The sequence below is a fragment of the Antrostomus carolinensis genome, unplaced genomic scaffold, assembly GCF_000700745.2.
Source record: "Antrostomus carolinensis isolate BGI_N321 unplaced genomic scaffold, ASM70074v2 scaffold4590, whole genome shotgun sequence".
NCBI lineage: Eukaryota > Metazoa > Chordata > Aves > Caprimulgiformes > Caprimulgidae > Antrostomus > Antrostomus carolinensis.
Window position 1 is genome coordinate 57,969 of NW_010290443.1, and position 19,215 is coordinate 77,183.

The window sequence follows — 19,215 nt, forward strand, 5'->3', positions numbered from 1 at the left end:
AGTAGAAGCCGAAACTATAGCAAAGGAAAACTCCGGAGGAGATGTAGATGGCTTAATTTTCTTTTTTTCTTTGTTTTTCTTTTTTTTTTTTTAAAAAAGAAGAAATACCTACAAGTTTGTTTCTGTGCACTGAACAACAGAATTTTGGTTTTAATAATTTTTCAGCAGAGAAGAAACCTCTATTTGAGACATTCAGAATATCAAACAGGAGGAAAAAAACATATCTCACCCAGTTAATGAAAACAGGAATTACATTGCTGGATGATGGAGGAAAAAAAACCTTCTAAAACATGGGGATGAGAATGCAACTCAGCTACACCTGTGATTCTGAATTAAAAAGAAACATTGTCAAAAGATCACTATGCTCCAGCTTGCAAATCCCTGCATGTCATGCTGTGATAATAATTTGGATGTGCTGGTGAGCCCTACTTAAACTGAATGTCTTTTTAATTGAAAAATCATTAAGGTTTCTTTTTAAAACAAGAGATTGAAGAATAAACAAATTAAGAAAGCTATTTTAGGTGACTGGGTGGGGATAGGATATAAGGCAGTGAGAGACTTTTCAGGGAAATCCAAGCACAGGTGAAGGAAAACTTGGAGTGGAAATTGGAGCATCTGAGGAGCTGGAGAAGCAACCCAAGGAAAAAAAAAGCCACCAGAAAATAAATGAGTATGACAATTATGAAGGAGATTCTCCAATCCAGAAACCTCTTGCTTGTTGTTCTCATTCCACTTCTGCTTCTTCCTCTGCCACTTTTATACCCCAGCAGTGTAAGTACATTTTAATTTTCTTTTTAACAAAGCCTCTGAGTGCAGTAGGTAGTCATGATGGATAAGTCTGCAGTGTCCAAAAACAAATACAAAGATCTAAATAAGCATTGCTCTTAGAAAAATCAAGGACTCATATTTGAAGGACTGGGAAGGTCACTGAGAAGTCATTAGAACCAGAGCTAACCTGAGTCACGTCAGAAGCAGAGCTGAAGAACCAGGTGAATCTAGTAAAGCATTACTTTAAAGCAGCAATAGTGTATCTCTTCTTTTCTACAATAATGTGTGTGTGAAAGGGAGAACAGAACAAACATATCCAATTTAGGTTTTTTTAAGTAGAGGTCTTTAAAAGGAACACTTTTGTTGTCTTTCATTTTTAATAATAAGTAGGCATGGAGAGAGAGATTTTCAATTTAGTGTGGGTTTATAGGGTAGCAATTCAAGTGAGGTAGGAGCTAAGAGTTGGAGACAGACATGTAGGACCATATATGGCATCCATTATTCTAAAGCAGCTGTAGACACCTCTACTGAAACCCTGCAGCTCTGGCAGTGGCTAATAAATGATGGCTCAAAGACATACACAACAATACAGAGGAGGGAATAGTCTGCTTAACATGAAGACTGGGGAATGGGAGTGAATGCAGCTGCATTCCTGACTCTGGTTTGGAGCTACTGAGTACCCCTGGCTATGTGGTTAGCTCTTCTCTATGCATCTTTCTGCAGTTGTAAATCATAAAACAATATTTTCCTACCTTATAGATATGGTGATGCTTAACTTATCAAAATTTGCAATGTATTAAAAATTCTGCAGCTGGTGCTTCCATAGTGCTAGTCATAAATCTGGCCAAATGGCGCAGTGATTTCTATTCCTTCCTCTACCCTGCTAAAGATTAATTCTTCCTTCTAGTACCAAAGGAATTATGAATACTACTACTTTATCAAATAGAAAGCAAAAGATCAGAAATTGTGTAGCAGTTTTCAAAAATAAAACTGTAGTATTTTGTTTGGAAAGAAAAACAAGATTCATAGAAAGGAAATGTTTCTACACCACTGAACTGTAAATTGCACTTTGAGCTTTCCTGCTCTGAACTTCAGTGCACATCTCGGCTGTCCTCTTGCAGTAGTTTTCCACTTCTGCTCTCTCAATGGAGGAAATGAATGACAGACAATCGTGCTCTTCAGAGAACAGCAAGGCTCACCATTTCACAGAAGCTTGTTTTAAAAAGGGTTTAATCTTTCCCAGTGTCACTGGAAGGGCAACGTAAGAACAGATACTCCCTGACATGCTCATATGGCACTGTAACTGCAGCATGCTCCATGTCCCCTGAGAACCTCCCCTAGGAACAATGAGATTCACTGCACTAAAAATTTGTCACCCATGTTTATTCCTATTCAGAGGCACAGGATGCAATAAGAAAATCCTTTAATAACCAAGGGAATTGTAATAGCAGCATATGGGTGCTGAAATAGAAGTTCACTGACAGTATTGCAGAAAGAATTGCTGTTATACAGTACAAGTTCCTCTGCACTATTACACTGCACCTCATGGTGTTGCTTTACTGCAGAGTGACATGAAAAGCCATCAGATGATGTTTTACATCCACTTTATATATACATGAATGACCAAAGATGGTAAAGTATAGCTGTGAATCTGACTCAGAGTTATACAAATATTTATAATGGTATTAAGAAAACATCTACACCAAATAAACTCAGTTGACAGTACACTATTCAAGTGGTGTAGTGTAGTGCAGTGTTTACTCCATTACAGTCCATTGACTATGATTACTTCTTAAACATGAAGATTAAATTTGTCCCCTGCTGATTTACATATATTTTAATTTATTAGACAATTATATTAGTTTTCTGTCTTTCTGATAGAGATCAGAATTATCAGGTGGTTTACATTTGCATTTCTGCAGGGAATCAGCTTGCAGCTTCTTTGATGATACCAGCACACCTCTGGAAATGTCAAAGGAGCATTACATGTGTAGTGGCAAGGTGATCAAAGGGAGCGTGAGGACTCAGAACTGTTTGTAGATATGGCTTATGGGAATACTGTCCACAGCTTCTTTTCTATTACTTTGTGACCAGAAATGGTTGGGTAAAAAATAGACCTCAGAAAATTTTCTTGAATTCTTCTTCCCTTTCCAAAGTTCATGTCTGAACTATGACTTGTACAGCAGGTTTGGGGCACGTATAAGTGCCTTTCAGGTCATGACACATACAGAAAAAAACATTGTGTGCTATACAAACTGTGTGGGTCTTTTTCATTCTGCCCTTATTTCCCTCATTGTTAAGAGTGACGTAGGAGCATTTTTGTTTCTTTTTTTAATCTTTATCCACCTCTTTTCATAAAGCCACTGGTGATACCACAAAGTATGTCACATGTACTCAGTCAGTTGTAGGCAGGGTCTTCTGTGACCCCTGTTACTGCTGCCGCAATGAATGAACTCAATCAAGGACACATGGATGACTCCTCAAAAGTCAGTAAGAGTTACTGGAAGCTCGGAGACCTGCAGTATCAACTGGTGTTGACACCTTGATATGCCAAATCAACAGAATGGACCCTAAAGCACACAACATGCTCTGATCAGCCACAGATGGCATATTCCATTTGCCTTTGTTTTCATTTACATAAGCTGAAGGAAGGGAATTATAGTATCATCCCATCAGTTCAAAGATGGTAGTCCAGAGGCTACACTACTTCTTTTCACAGCTGAACTTCATGCCTGCATGCAAGATATACAGTGCACATCCTTAAGTGGGCAAATCTCCAACACAGTGTATTCTTCTTTTTAATCACTCTGAGATCTGCAGATGTTTTATTTACAAAAGTTTTATGAATGACCCTTATTGTGGAATTTTTAGCCATGGCTCCCTTTCAGCTCCTCTTTTCTTTTCCCTTAAGGGACTGACTGAAGATAGGTGGTAGTCCCTCCAACCATCACATGTTTTCCTGTTCCCTGCTTCAAGCCCTGAGGTGGGCTTAACAGTACAACAAGAAGTGTGAAACTGTTAAAATTATACAGACACTACTTCAGTCCAGTGCTTAGTAGCTCTGGTAACCATTAATTAAATACATAAATTCAGTTCAATTAAATAGAAGAGATTAATATGGTTTCTCTTGGAAACAAGCTGGTTTAAAGCACTGAGTAAATAAATAGAGAAAATTGCTAGACAAGCTGATTAAGTTTTTAGTAGAGATTATCAAACTTGGCTTTCCTAGTACTTGCTACCCAGTTTTATACCATTTAAAAATGTGTTTTATTCTAGTTTTGCTTGTAAATTATTACATCTTAGTGTATAGCAAATGGAAAGAACCAGTGCTCATCACAGTTGGATTTTGATAGACATGCAGCTTCCCCTTGTCCTATTCCATTTCCACTGTCAGTTTATTGCTACACACAGAGGAGCGGTAGAAAATAACAATCTGCTCAAATAAATTAAAGTATATTTTTGAAGTGAGAAAATAGTTTGGAATCAGGTTAGGATTAAATTAATTTTATGAATTTTGGCACCTCATAACTCTTGGATCTTATATCTGCACTGCTTTAAAATAAAAATCAATTCTTTTTCATTAAAAGTATTTCATAAAAGCATTTTCCTCCTCAGACAATTGCTGGATGTCATACAGACCCCCTGAAAACAGTAGTTTGTTAGCAGAAACTAATGCATTAAAAAATAAAAAAAGGTGTCAAACAGTAACTAGGTCACAAAAATGACCCTATGCTCTGCTCTCTGTGGCATTTTAACTATGTAGTTAAAGAAAGGTGATTGAGCAGCAAGCTGGTTAATGTTTATGAGCCAACCCATCAGCTCTGTGACCTTCATCTAAAACTGTTTTTTATTCCTAGTGGAGATCACTAAAACTCTTTAATACATCTCATCTCACTTTTAAAGTTATTTCCATTTTAAGTCAAAATTATTTGTCTGTTTTTTTTACTGACTGATCACTTGAAGCTGTTACAAACTGAACATCAGTCTTTGGAGCTTCAAACAGCATAGCAATTCCATTTTATAAAATGCATGTTTAATAATCCTTGAATATAAAAAACCCCACCTCTGATCTCATCCATTCTAAGCCAACCTTCTTTAGCCTCTTTTTAATTTTTTCTTGGTAGAAATGAAGTTATAACTGCAATACAATCTTTTATTGTAATATTTTGGTGAAGGACCTGATCACAGAGGACTAGTGAAACCTGTGCTGGAAAGCTTAAAATATAACCTACTTTTCTATAATCGTTAATAAAGAGAAACAAATATGCACATTTCTGTGTGGTTCAGAGTACTTATCCATCCATAAAGGAACAATCCAGAGCTAAATTTCTCCAATAGCCTTTAAAATACTCTTTATAGTCTCTAAAGTAATGGGATTTTATCTGATTCAAGGAAATTATGTTCCCTCATAACCTTCAGTTATTTCAGTTATTTTGGTGGCCCTGCTTACTTGAATCAGAACTGTTTAATGTTATACTTTTCTGAAATAGGAGTCAGAGCAAGGTCTGGCAGGTAATTTAAACCCAACCTTCTGAGTAATCTTGGTTGCAATTTTTAAGCAAGTAAAGGAAATGGCACATAGCCATCTATCCTAACTTTTTATCTGTGCTGTGTTCTGCCTGTTATTACTATAAGCTGCACTAAAAAAGAGGAACAGCTGATTGTTGTTCTTTGTTAGGAGTACTGTAAAAAGGTTAGTATAAACATGAATTTAAACACAAGCTATTGATTTATTCCATTGAACCCACATCCCTGCATAGTCTTACTTTAGACTTTACCACCTTGTTCAGAAAATTGATTGAAAAAAAAATGAAGTGTAATACACGTTTATTGATTTACACAAGAGTCTGTGGGAATTGCTTGTGTGACTTCCCGAAAGCTGCTTAATTTAGGAGTCATCCAGTTAGGAAACAAAAGTAATGGAATTGTATTTTAACACACTCAAACAACATTTGTGAACAGTGAATTTTCTAAACAATAGCCATTGTGAGCTGTGAATCCATATGGCCTGGTAAGTTCATTATTCAAACATCCAGTGAATAATGAAGAAGAGGTAGATTTACAGCTGGTGTAAATCAGTGCAGACCTACTAGCTTCCATAGAACTGTCAGTTAGCCCTAGCACAGGACCTGGCGTCACATTTGAGAAAAGGAAAGGAAAAGCATTTTCCTGAGGGTAATTTCTGTAATTATTAGCAGGAAATATCCCCAGATTTCTAAGCATAACAAACTGAACTTAAGGAGAACTCCAGTGAATGCCGTAAATAAAGACATATCTATCTTAAAAAATGGGCTAGAAAACTTCTGTGGACTAGCTTTGTTTTTCTGTAAAAATATTCAGAAGAAAGCACCTTTCTCCATCATATACTAGTTCTGCATGAATGCTCAGGACAATGCTGTTGTGGCTTTCTCTGTTAGAACCTTGGACAGCAGCAGATTTGTTTGATTAACTCTGTTAACCCACGCCTCTTAGCTCTTCGAGTCTCTGGTCATCTCCCAAGAGACTGTAGAAATCACTTGAGAAAATAAAATCAACTGACAAAAAGTGTAGGCTTGCACACTGTTTAAAAAAAGCAACCTTTCAGAACATTTCTCAAAAAGCCACAATGTGACTTTATCCATGCTATGGCAAATGTGAACATTCATATCTGACCCTGGAAACTACAGGTTCCTGTTCTTGTCCCATAATGGAGAGATAGCTGTGTAGAAATACCAGTTCCACAGGGTTGGTCTGAGGAGTCACTGTTGAACATTTGGTAAATACTGGATTATGAAATTCAAACAAATATGCAAATGCACTTGGAACAATTATTTTGCTGGTAAATACATTTATCCCAATGTTTTGCCATAGCTTATGTGCAAAATCTTTCATTATCATCATCTTCTGGAACTGGCCTTTTTGATGGTAGCCTAGATTCAGACCCAGACAGCTGCACCTTAGGAGGTTCTTATGGAGTCTTTGTTGAGTTTTAAGTCCAGGCACCCTCAGTCTGATGAGTCCTATGAACATGGTCACAAAGGCTTTCACAGAAGGTGCTGTGGCAGTAACATGTAACCTCCATCCATGCTTTCTCTCCACAGGAAGCCTCATGTGCCTACGTGCTGATCGTGACGGCTGTATACTGGGTCTCTGAAGCAGTACCTCTTGGTGCAGCAGCCTTAGTTCCTGCTTTCCTATACCCACTTTTTGGAGTCATGAAGTCCAGTGAGGTCAGAGCAGTGTGCACATTTTATCATTTAATCTTCTTATTCTTCATTAATTATTTGGATAAAATTAATCTTAGTGGACTAGCAAAACTAAGGTGTGGGAGGAAGAAGTGTACATCTTGTAATGCATAACTTGGAGCTCTTTCTTCTACTGAAGATATAGGAACAGCTATATTGGTCAAGAGGGGTGTCCATTCTGTCAGCTACTGCATCACCAACAGTTCCCAAAGTCTATTGCAACAAAGGATCCCACCTTTCCCCTCCTCCAAAACCATGTAAACAGCAGCTACGAGTTAAACTGCAAAGTTTTCTTTGAATTATATTTATTATATGTGATGTATAAGGCACGAGGCTACATATTCTAAAACCAGTTATTGTTTACTGTATAAGACTAGATAATTCTGTTATCCGAGAGAATGTCTAGTCCTTTTTTCAAGCTCTAATCTAAGTGCTGCCTTGTAGCCGTGAGTTCTAAGACAAAGGAGTAGCTGTACAAAATAATCTCTTTGACTAGTTCTGAATTTGCTTACTTGAGGTTTTGGTCAATGTTATTTTATTTCATGATATGTCAAGAATTTATTTTATTTGATGTACAGGTTCTTTTTTCCTGCTTTTTTTCTCTTTCTTTTTTGGGGGATGAGAGGGCATCACACTTGGTTTATTAGGACTAGAAATACAGATAAGAATACAGAAGAATATATAGCAACCATAAAATTGTTGAATTTCTAACACAATCTGGCAGTGGGCATGCCCATAAATGGATAGAGTCAAGCATGAACCAAGAGTTTTATGACCTGCCTTATTCCTCCCAATGGTGTAACAACCATGTAATATAATCAGGTACATTTCCATACCAACACAGTTAAATATTTTCATATTTTTTTTTCCCTAACATAAAAGTAAAGTAGTTATGATTTTCACTACAAAATTATGCAACATACTGGAGGAGGAAAATTTAAGGGCAGCCTGACAGAAATTCAATGTAATATCAAATTAAATGACAGTGGGACTACTGTGTTATTTGCTTTCGTAACAGAAATAAACCCCTATAATTTTAAATCAAACACTTCTGATGATGCTGCAGTATTTTATCTGCTGTTCTGGAGTGCCATAGAAACCCAGGGCTCTTGCCTAGCAATTTAAACTACAAATAACTCACAGGGGCTTAAGAACATGAGCCAGTGTGTCATGTATGTGTACGTATATATTATTAAGAATATTAGTGTATTCACTTGTTTCTCCAAAATGACTGTGAAAGGAATAAAGGAAAACAACAGATTCTTTGTGCTACTGGCTTGATGGATTTCTTTCATTCAGTTCAAGATCTTTTTTTAACGAGGTAGCAGGAAAATAAAGTAAGTTAATAAGAAACCTGTGGAAGAAAGCCAAAAATGTGACATTTAAAAGTTCTGGCATGCAACTATGATGGCCAAGTCTATTTAGGTCACCATGGGGATTTGTTAAATAAATATAATTAAACACTTAAGTTGCTGCAGCTTTCACTAAATAACATTGGTGTCATTCTTGCACTTTTATGGAGGAATGTCAGTATAACTGAGGACAATGGAAAAAGTACTGCTTCTACTGATTTTAATTGTTTTAAAATGCTGGTGCCTACATCTGGTTAGAGGAATAGTTTTAAACTGAATAAAATATGGTTTTGGAAAAATATTCCAGCAACAGCTTGGGAAGGATTGCATCAGAATGACATAAAAAATTTAGCTAGACTCCAAGCATCCATTTATAACTTTTATTTTTTCCCATTTTGTTTGTTTTCACATGAGAGAGAGTGTATGTATGTGAAAGTTTTGGTATGCTTCATTTGTTATTTTTGCAGTAACTTCACAGAACATTTCATAGCTTACCAAGCCTCATATTCAAGAATGTTGCTTTGCAGGACCACACATAGTCTCTGAATTTTTTCCTGAGCCAGATGATGATTTTTGCTCATCCTCTTTAAATTAAAGTTCTCTTTTTTTGAAACTTTGCCCTCTTTTCCTGATACAATGCAGATGGGTTTCCATTGTGAAAAATTCTTGCACAGAGTTTGTGGATCATCACAGCCTTTATTGCATGCAGAGAGCATGTCTCAAAGGACTTTTCCTGAAGCTGGAGGTTCCAGGGATGTCACATTTTGACCACCAGTTGAACAAGATGTAAGAAATACAAACAAGAGAGACAATGACATCTCTGGAATGAAAAAGTAGTTAAAGCACATGGAATAGCTGCCTTCAGTGTCGAGGGTTGTCTGTGGCTGTTTCAGCCTGGGCCTAGCTGAGTATGATTAACCGTAGGCAGTGAACGCTCTGCTCAAAGAAGTAAAATTTCTCTTCATCTCTTCAAAGCTGAGAAACCTACTGACAAGTGGATATGACACTTGTTATTTGTAAACACAACATAAATGAGATTAAAGAGAACATTTTGACTTTTGAATTCTTCATTTTCTCAAGTTCTTTGTCATTCTTTCTTTAGGGGGCAAACGTCCAAAGTACCATAATTCTTCTCACTCAGCATGCTCTCTGTGTAAGGTAAATACTGCTTTTTTAACTGAATGTTTCCTCCTTGCTCTTAATGCAGGTGGCTGCCGAATATTTCAAGAACACAACCTTGCTCCTCATGGGTGTGATTTGTGTGGCAGCTTCTGTAGAAAAGTGGAATCTCCACAAGCGGATCGCCCTGCGTATGGTCATGATGGCTGGAGCAAAGCCAGGCATGTGAGTAAAACTTTGACTTTGGGGTAGTCTGAGGCTGACAGCAGCAGCCTGAAAAATCAAATAACAGCTCTGACTTTCCCAGCCATGGGCAAAAACTAATTTGGTTTAGGACTCTTTTTCCTACCCACATTTCCTTTCAGCTTACAAAATTTCTTATCCTTTTTCTGCCATCTCCTACTCCTTGACTTGTTATTCCTTTCCTTTCTATTTTTTACTGATAGTGATTTTAATCTCTCTGTTCCTTCTTTGTCTGTTCTTTAGCAAACACAAAAGGGTGATTAAATTCTGGATATGTTGAAAATCTCTGTTTCTTATATCACATGGTGATTTCCACGTGGGGCAGCAAATGGCTTCCAATGATACATTGTCTTATGACAATTCTCAGCACAAGGAAGCATTTTATCTGCACACAGCATGGTATTTTGGCACCCACAAAAAGAAAAAGATCACAGAATCACAGAATGTCAGGGATTGGAAGGGACCTCGAAAGATCATCTAGTCCAACCCCCCTGCCGGAGGAGGAACCTAAATGAGATCACATAGAAAGGCGTCCAGGCGGGCCTTGAATGTCTCCAGAAACTCCACAACCTCCCTGGGCATCCTGTTCCAGTGCTCCGTCACCCTCACTGTAAAGAAGTTCCTTCTGAAAAAGATGTCATGTAGTTATCAGTTGACTAATGAAAATGCTAGGCAAGGAGGCCTTTTATATTTCTGAAAGTGCCTCAAGAAGGTTTCCCTGTGTTGTACTCCAGGTTGCTTCTTTGCTTTATGTGTTGCACCACGGTGCTCTCCATGTGGCTTTCCAACACATCCACCACAGCCATGGTGATGCCAATTGTGGAGGCAGTGCTCCAGGAGCTAGTGAATGCTGAGGAGGAGCATGAGGTCATCAGTACTGGAGGCTGCACCATCACTGAAGAAAACGAGCCAATAGGTATTTGTCAATATTGGTCATTCATTTTTTAATTGTTTATCAGTGACCAGACTCATTGATACACATTATTCAAATTCTATCAAGGTCAGAGCTGTCTGATTTGTACTGCCAAAGACACTGGTCTCTACTCTATCTTTTTATACTCTGATATTTCTTTAAAAATGAAAAAGAAATAAAGTTTCAAGATGTGATGGGAGAACTGGACTTGGAAAACTATTTATGTTGAATTAGGGCATATAGTGGAGTTTGTGTGTCATAAACTCTTAGGTCATAGGATTTTACAGAGTTGTGAGGAAACTTCTGAGAAGAAAGCAAATGAAATGTAAAAGAGATCCAAAAGTGTGCTCTGTGACAATCCCACACTTGCCCATTCTAACCTTGTTCTTCGAGGCTGCCTAGGTCACAGCAGATACCACAAGAAAAGAAAAAAAAAAAAAAATCTCTAAGGTTCATTTTGTTAATTCCTTCCCAGAAAGAAAGGATTTGTAAAGAAAAGAATCTCTTTTCTTTCAGTTCACCGATTCCAGGATGAAAATGATGTCATCTAACCTTGCCTTTGTACATAGGTATGACAGTCTTAATTGCCTGGCACGTGAGGCACGTGATTAGGATAATATGACACAATATGCTGCATAAGGGTCACACGGTTTCTGAGGGTTCAGACAAGCTTTTGTTTCCAATAGCTTCTCCATGTTCAGTGGTGTGGCCCAAATGCTCAGCTCCATTCTTACCACAAGGGACGCTTTCTCTTCCTCCATTGCAGGTCTCAGCGAAAAGCATGGCCAACCTTCACTGGAGCTTATCTTCGTCAATGAGGAGTAAGAATGAATCCTGTACATCACGACTGGAGATTTGAGCCCTACACAGGTTGCAATTAGATGAACCCAGGAGTAGAGCCAGGAAGGGCAAGCAGAAGCTTACAATGAATGTTTTAGATGTGACTGACAAGGAAGGCTTATATGAGAAATGGGATTAATGTATTGGTCTGAATTACACTAAAGCTTCCCAGGATTCATTTATTTTTTGACACTATGGCCATTTTAGAGAAGGAAAATGTTTCTCAGGTTTTAAAAGGTTTGAAATATCTTATTTTAAAGTCTGTGCTTGTGCTGTATGTGGCAGTGCTGTCCACAGATTTTTATTTCTGTTCCCCTGAAGGAACAGTGATGGAGAGGATCCAAGCACAGTATGGGGTGTCCACAAAACATATCTGGAGGGAAAACACTTACGAGGATTCCTAAGGAAAGCCTGAACTGTCAGGAGCATTCAAGAGAGAGAGGAGAGCAGGGCGAGGTGAGGAGGGGGGCATGACCAACAAAAACCACTGTTCCTCCCCCAGAAAAACCTGTAAAATATTTCTTTCAATATAGACAAATTTCTTTAGAAGTTTGAATGACTAACAGTTTCTACCAGCTCTCTGTTTGGGGTAAAATAGAGTAAGTGAAAGTAAGGTGAAAAGGGCAAATCAAGGAAACGACTAATTTATTTGTCAAATTATCAAATTAACCAGCATTTCAAGATACTCAGGAGAATATACAAAGTAATTGTCCTAAAACTATGTTATAGGATAAATCCTGAGGAGCATCTTCTTACAAAGTGAGAGAATAAATTGCAGAATCCCTCTGGAGATCCTTCTATTTTGTTCACAATTGTTCAAAATAAAAGAGAAACAAGTTCTTGTTACTCTTTTTAAAAAATACTTTAAATCAAACATAATACAAACAGCACATGTTGATGGCTAAGTTAATGTGCAAGATCTAAATAATTTTCACATTAGTCTGGACACTACTGGGTTCTCCAATATTCCCTCTGTCGTTATCTCTTTTTATTCCAGCCATATTTTCTGTGCAGCATAGAGTCCAATTTTCAATCTGGCGTTGTGCCATTAATCCCTTTAAGCCCTACTGAAGAGTATGTGTGGGATATTTCATAACAGAACTATTATTAAAATAGTATTATTTCAAAAAGAGCTTGAAATTTGGTGGATAAAGATAAGTAGAACATGTTCTGGAATCAAATCTCTTTTCAATGTCAAAATTCAGTGAATTGTTTGCATGGTCCATGTGCCGAACAGGACAGATTTTAGCGAAGGCTTTAATGAGGTACAGGTAGGGGCTCAGAAACAGCATTGGAGAGTTTGGCAGAGGAACAACTTAAGTAGAACAAGACAGCGGTAGCAGTGGACTGCCCAGTGATTCACTCCACTATGAATGGAGTCCATTCCTAGAATGTGGTATATTCTACCTAGAATACATATTTTTCCTTTCATGGAGCTGGAACCCTATTGCTACACAGCTAGAGACAGAATTGTGAAACATAACGCCAACTCTTATGTATCTGGCCAAGATACTACAGAAAAGGTGCTAATAAAGATATTCCTTCCCATTTCAGTAAGCACTAGTTCTCCCACAAATGTTGACCCTCTTACCCATGATGTGTACTTTTTGAGGGAGCAGGGTGAACAGGCATTTTTAAAGTATATTTTCCTTTCTTTGTTTTTAGTGCTACTGCTACTGACTTCAGCTCCTTGATGCACTCAAAGGTATTGTCATAGGTAGTATCTTCTGAGCTACACTGTGTTCTAATGCAGGAACCATCAGAGCAGAGTCCATACAGCTTTGTAACAAACTGCTTTTTCTTTTATTTCAAACAAGAAGTGGTTGTTGGCAGAAAGTATGCATTGTAGAATGTCCTGCTTCATATTTAACCTGTCAGTCCAAATCAAGTTGGGGAACATTAGCTCTGTAGTGTTTGTTGTACTTTTTGCTAGAGATCCTGAGACCCAGTCAGCAAACTAACAATTCCATATGGTTTCTAGCAAGTTCAGATACAATCTTTTATTGTATCTTAACCAGGTATTGCCAGCTTCTGCAGCTGAGACACCTCAGTTACCAGAACAGCCTACACATATCACAAAGCCATAGCCTCTAGCAAGGGATCTGTTAGATTCTCCTACATGGCAGAGGGAAAAAACCTAAACTGATTATAATTTGACTTTTAAAATAACTTTAAAATAAAATCAGGTTGTTGGGGTTTTTTAAAATCTTTATCTCCTTTACTTTGTAAAGTATACAGCTGAAATTTTAGGGTGTTTTTGTGGGGTTTTTTATTTGTTTATGTGTTTGTTTTCCCCAAAAGCCCACAATCCATAACCTTTAAAAAGCATCATAAATTCTAATCTAAGTGCCCCTAGGAACAGAAGAAAGGCTAATCCAAGGACATTTGACTCCCTGCAGAGCATGAATGGTGTGCACGTGATAGCCAACCCTATTGGAACAATGAATTCCAAGAGCAATGGGCAGCATCTACCTCAGGTAAGGGGATGTTAGACCTGGAGGGCGAGTGCAAAGACAAACGTGCAAATCACCTGCTCCACACTGTTTCATATTCGTTCCTTGTAATCTGTGTTACATGGTATTGTTCTCTATCACTTTACAGCAGTCATGTCTTGGCCCTTTGCTAGTTCTCACTCCCATTTACATCTCCACAGCACAGGTATTATCAGAAGACCCTTCCCCAATGGCTAGCACAATTCATTTAACTTTATAGTCAGTAATGTGATCACATTACTGTGATCAGAGCTTCCCTTCTTATTGGGCTGTTCTACCCACTTTATTTTTGCAAAGCCTCCTTGGAAAATATCCGAGCTCAAAAGTAACAATTCACACAATATCCTGCTTAGAATGAAACCAGCAGCAGGCATAGACCATTTAACTGTTCAGCCAGTTTGTTAGGTAGTCTTAGTACATACTTCCTTCTTGCCTTGCCAAATATCCACCCTCAAAATCCTCCGTTACATCAGTCCATTCCACTAGTTCTACTTCTCTTAAATGGATCCAAGCAGTGACTGCAATTATACAGTATCTCAAGGCATAAATTGATGTCCAGGTGTTGTGGTTTTAACCTGGCCAACAATCAAAAACCATGCAGCTGCTTGCTTGCCCTACCCTGTCCCAGGGGATGAGGAAGAGAATTGGAGGAATAAAGGTAAGGAGACTCATGAGTTGAGATAAGAACAATTTAATAACTGAAATAAATAATGATAGTAATAATAACAGAATATACAAATGAATTATGCATAATGCAATTACTCACCACCTGCTGACCAATATCCAGACCATCCCTGGCTAGCGATCCCAGAGGAGAGAAAAATCCTGAAACTGCAATCCCAGAAAAGAGCCAGAACTTTCCAGCCAGCCCTCGTCTATATACTGAGCATGACATTGTATGATATGGACTATCCCATTAGCCAATTTGGGTCTGTAGCTCTGGCTGTGCTCTCTCCCAGGTTCTTGTGCACCTGCACATTAGTGAAGCATGGCAAGTAGGAAAGTCCTTGATTTCTTAACTACAACTAAAAACATCAGTATATTTTCCATATTCTTCTCATACTAAATCCCATACTAAATCCAATGTATGTTTCCAAAAAAGGCTGATGTGCTGCTCCTGATACTTAATTTCTTCTTACATCCATTTTCCATACACATTCAGTGGTTATTTTGTAACAAATATAGTCACTTCACTTTTAACTTACAGGGATTTTAGCCAGGGTACCCTCAAGATAATGATGAACCTATAGCATGACTGATACATAAATTCAAATTAATAAATTTAACAAATCTATCTGAACCACTTGTTGCCTTTTTTCTGATCCTAAATTACAGCCTTTAGGGCTGTAGGTTGCATGTGAAGTGCCTTGAAGTACTGTACTTTTTTTTTTTTTTTTCCAGCACAAGCACTTGATTTACCAATATGGAGACTTTCCTGTCGCTGCTAAGAAAGCTTCTTTTGGAACAACATTTTCCTGAAGCTTTTTCTTCAATATTCCTACTGCCCAGTTTTTTCATGCTGTTTCTGAGACCCCTAGCACTCCATTCTTAATAAGAGGCCCTGAGCCAGTGTAAGTGCAAAAAATCCACCAAGCATTTTTCTGGTGGCTGCTCATAAACCTCAGGGATTATGGATTCCTACTGCTGCATTGCTGGCATCCTGACCCTGCAGCCCACAAAGGCTTTTAGTATCCCGCTGAGATTCCAGTCAGCTGGCCCAAACCATAGCCAGAAGTCTGATTACTGTTTGTCCTACATTTCAGGCCCTTGGACAGGTTTCTAATTCTGATCCCAGTTAATCCCTGGGAAGAAAAAACTGCCCCCTTTTATGCAAACCTGTTATTTCTCTGGGACCAGTGTCACCATGGCATTAGAGCAAGCTGGGCTGCTGTTCTGATCACCTGCTTTCTTTGATGAATGTATCCCCTCACAGGCTCAGATACTGATCCTGCCTCCTAAGCCCTCAGAACTGGGCCTGAGCAATAAACACCGGTATCAGACCAGACATGACCACATGGTCTGTAAATGCCTCTCACTGAGTATCTCCTACGCGGCAACCATTGGAGGACTGACAACCATCATAGGGACCTCCACTAGCCTCATATTCTTAGAGCACTTCAACAAGTAAGTGATACTGTGGTTGGGTCAATATTATCTTTGTGGCTTTCCCCATGGATTATTTACTGCCTCAAGGAACCCTTGTAAGACAATCTCTCTGAAAGCAATTTTGTTTCCTCCTCTGCTCTAATGTTATTACTAATGGTTAATGGTTGAAAGGGGGAGCATAAGTTAATACATATCCATGTCTTGCTCCCATGCAAAATAAAAATTCCTCATTATGTGGTAATAATATAAGTTTCTTCAGCAACTTCTTCTGATTTTGCAAACTGATTATCACAAAGGCAGCAGGCACCGTGGAAAAGTAAACATTAAAGCCAAAAAGATACAGCAAAGAAGACAAATGGAAATACTCACAAAAGAAGAAATGCCATAAAATCAGCTTCAAGTTGTTCTATGGGTTCTTACAAAGCCAGTTCTTATGGTGAACCTAGAGGCATCACTAGTAGTTCTTGGGCTACTTAACATGTAGTGCAAAAATAAACTTAAAAATGTGGCCTTATACCTTTGCTTCAGAGAAGATGGGAAGCAGCTCTCTGATCTGCTAAGTATTCCATTTATCATATATATGCAGGGCTCTCAAAGACATGAATGCTACCTCTGTCAGAAGATTGGTGGTACTTCTCCTCATGCACAGATATGCATCCAAACTCAAACCTGATTCTGATCATATACTGCTGCCACTGCTGCCATGGTATCCTTCATTTCTCTCTCTGAAACGGTGGTAGCAAAAAAAACTAAAGCCATCCTTAATCCAAGGATTTGGGTTTTACAGAATTTCCAAAGATCTTTCTGGCAGTTCCATCAAATGTGTCTATCAGACACCTTTGTCAGAGCCCAGAAAACTATAGTAATTATTTTTAAGTCCACAATAAGACATACAAAGAGATTCTAGGTGAAATCATTCTTAAGTCTGCCGACACTAAAAAGAGCTTTAACAAAAACCACATGTAGGGCCAGAATTTCACTCCTGGTAACTCTAAGGGTTTTTGAAGCTGGCTAGACAATCTAGACTGTCTGGTCTTAAAGGTGTTAAGTGCTGCATGGCTCATCTGTCGGTCAGGTGTTGTTAATGATCAACATTCTTTGGGAATTGGTTTCACTATGCCCTTGTAATGCAGCTGTTGCAAATATATACTGATGCAATTTGTTCTGTCATGCCAGGATAAATATGTGCGTGCACCTCTGCCTATTGGAGGTGCTTGTCCTTTTACTGTTTTAACTTTTTATGCTTCTTTCTTCTCCTTTACAGTCACTACCCAAATGCTGAAGTGGTAAATTTTGGAACCTGGTTTTTGTTTAGTTTCCCCATCTCCCTCATCATGTTGGTCCTGACTTGGTTCTGGATGCACTGGCTGTTCTTGGGTTGCAAGTGAGTGCAGATTGTTCAAGATACATGGATGACAAAAGCAGGGCATCTGTGGCTGCTCTAGAACATGTCTCATAAAGCTATTTCCAGTTGCAAATGACAAAAATTAAGGGATGATTTCCTTCTTCTTGCCAGAACAATTACTGGAGGAAATCTTGTTGCTTAAATGCACTGCATAGACAGCATGTACAGTATTGCTGCTTGAAATTGAAGTGCCTAGGTATTGCTTCTGGAAATCCTTAAAATGCATTCAACTTATTTTTTGACTCTCATAATTATGAGGATCCTGTTGTGGACCAAAAATCTTGTTAAAAGTCATTTTGGAAACATACAGCTTAAAAGAAGAATACAAAAATAACTGCAAGTGAACAAGTCACTTTCCAGATCTGCCCCCAGCTCAATGAAATAAATGTAAGACTGGTTAAAATTAAAGGTAAATAGACTCCATATACATTTCTCTTTAAAGTGTAAAGAACTCACAGCCTAAGATGAATATCTTTTGATACCAGGAAGTCCCTTAGCCCAAAAAAAAGACCAAGGCTGTCTCCTAGCTCATTTGTGCCACGTATTCTCTTCACAAAGGCACTCAGCAAAGTTAATGAAAATTGACTAAATGTGTGCATTTAGAGTGGATTAGTTAATCTGCATTAAATTGTGGTGCAGGCACATTTACTCAGAATTAAAATGGCCTTAATTTGATTTATTTTACTCTTACAAGTAAGCTGAACTGACATCACTAATTTATTTCACCTAAAACAATGAATAAAATGATAATGACTTCTACTTGTTGCTGACCTTGACTAGATTTGAAGAGGTAATTTAGAGGTGAATAGCTCCATGTCCTTCTCTCAGTCAGTCTCCTGAGCCTTGTAGTTCCAAATTAAAAGGCTAAAATAAGTCCTTTTTTTTTTTTTTTTTAATTCTTGAGATGAAACAGGCCCTAACATGATCATCGATTACTTTCTTTTTTTTTTTTAAATAAACATAATTGAAATTCCACATTGCATCTAAGACCTCATGCTGATTAATGGTGTTCTAAATAATACCAGAGACCAAAGCATTATCGAATTTTTGAGAAGTACTAGTTGATTCCAAGACTCCTTAATCTCTGACTCCTGTTCACTGCAGTTCATTAAATAACACACTATGTTAGGAACTTGGCTTCAATACTCTGCCTTTACATCCTCCTAAGCCTAGAAATACTTGTAATATGTTGAAACAGCTGTGCATAAATGTTTACTGAATTCCCATAACGTTCATGTTCTTTTCCTAGGAAACCCAGTGTCATCAGTCTGTTCTTTCTTGGCCCAGTTGGAACAACATGTCAGACTTGCTTTTTAGGCTCTAGACTAGGTCAAAGGGGAAGGATAATGGACTCACCAAATTATTTTTGCCAGTAAAGCAGAGCTAAGGGTAGAATCGTTACTATAGAACTGGCCATTATAAACCATACAGCTCTTCTCTTCTAGCAGCTGTGTTATTGCTGGTGGATTTTACTGGAGTTTAACAGCAAGGTTTGAAAGGAAATTTAAATACTTATTAGGTGCAGGGCAGAGCTAAGTGCACTCAAAACAAGTGTCACGTAGGTGCCCATTTGCAAGTGAAATGAAAAGCCTGTTTAAGACTCTTTTTTAACCAGACAGGGCCTGCCTGCATCTTGAGCTACACAAATTCCTTTAAGAATCTGCCCATAACCATATATGTGGAGGGAAATCACAGTCCATGTGCTACAGCATGGATCTTTAGCATGGTACAAGATGAGATATTAACACAGCAG

General features: G+C 38.2%; 1 protein-coding gene across 1 annotated transcript in view; it reads left to right on the plus strand.

Moving 5' to 3' along the window:
- Nucleotides 1-666: 666 nt before the first annotated feature.
- The window catches only part of SLC13A4 (solute carrier family 13 member 4), a 27,077-nt gene continuing 8,528 nt past the window's right edge, over nt 667-19,215 (plus strand). Inside the window, exons 1-9 of the mRNA XM_010173122.1 lie at nt 667-771; nt 6,849-6,977; nt 9,552-9,688; nt 10,441-10,622; nt 11,386-11,440; nt 13,125-13,164; nt 13,859-13,936; nt 15,885-16,075; nt 17,322-17,441. Coding sequence (XP_010171424.1) covers nt 667-771; nt 6,849-6,977; nt 9,552-9,688; nt 10,441-10,622; nt 11,386-11,440; nt 13,125-13,164; nt 13,859-13,936; nt 15,885-16,075; nt 17,322-17,441 — 1,037 coding nt within the window. The remainder of the gene's footprint in view (nt 772-6,848; nt 6,978-9,551; nt 9,689-10,440; nt 10,623-11,385; nt 11,441-13,124; nt 13,165-13,858; nt 13,937-15,884; nt 16,076-17,321; nt 17,442-19,215) is intronic.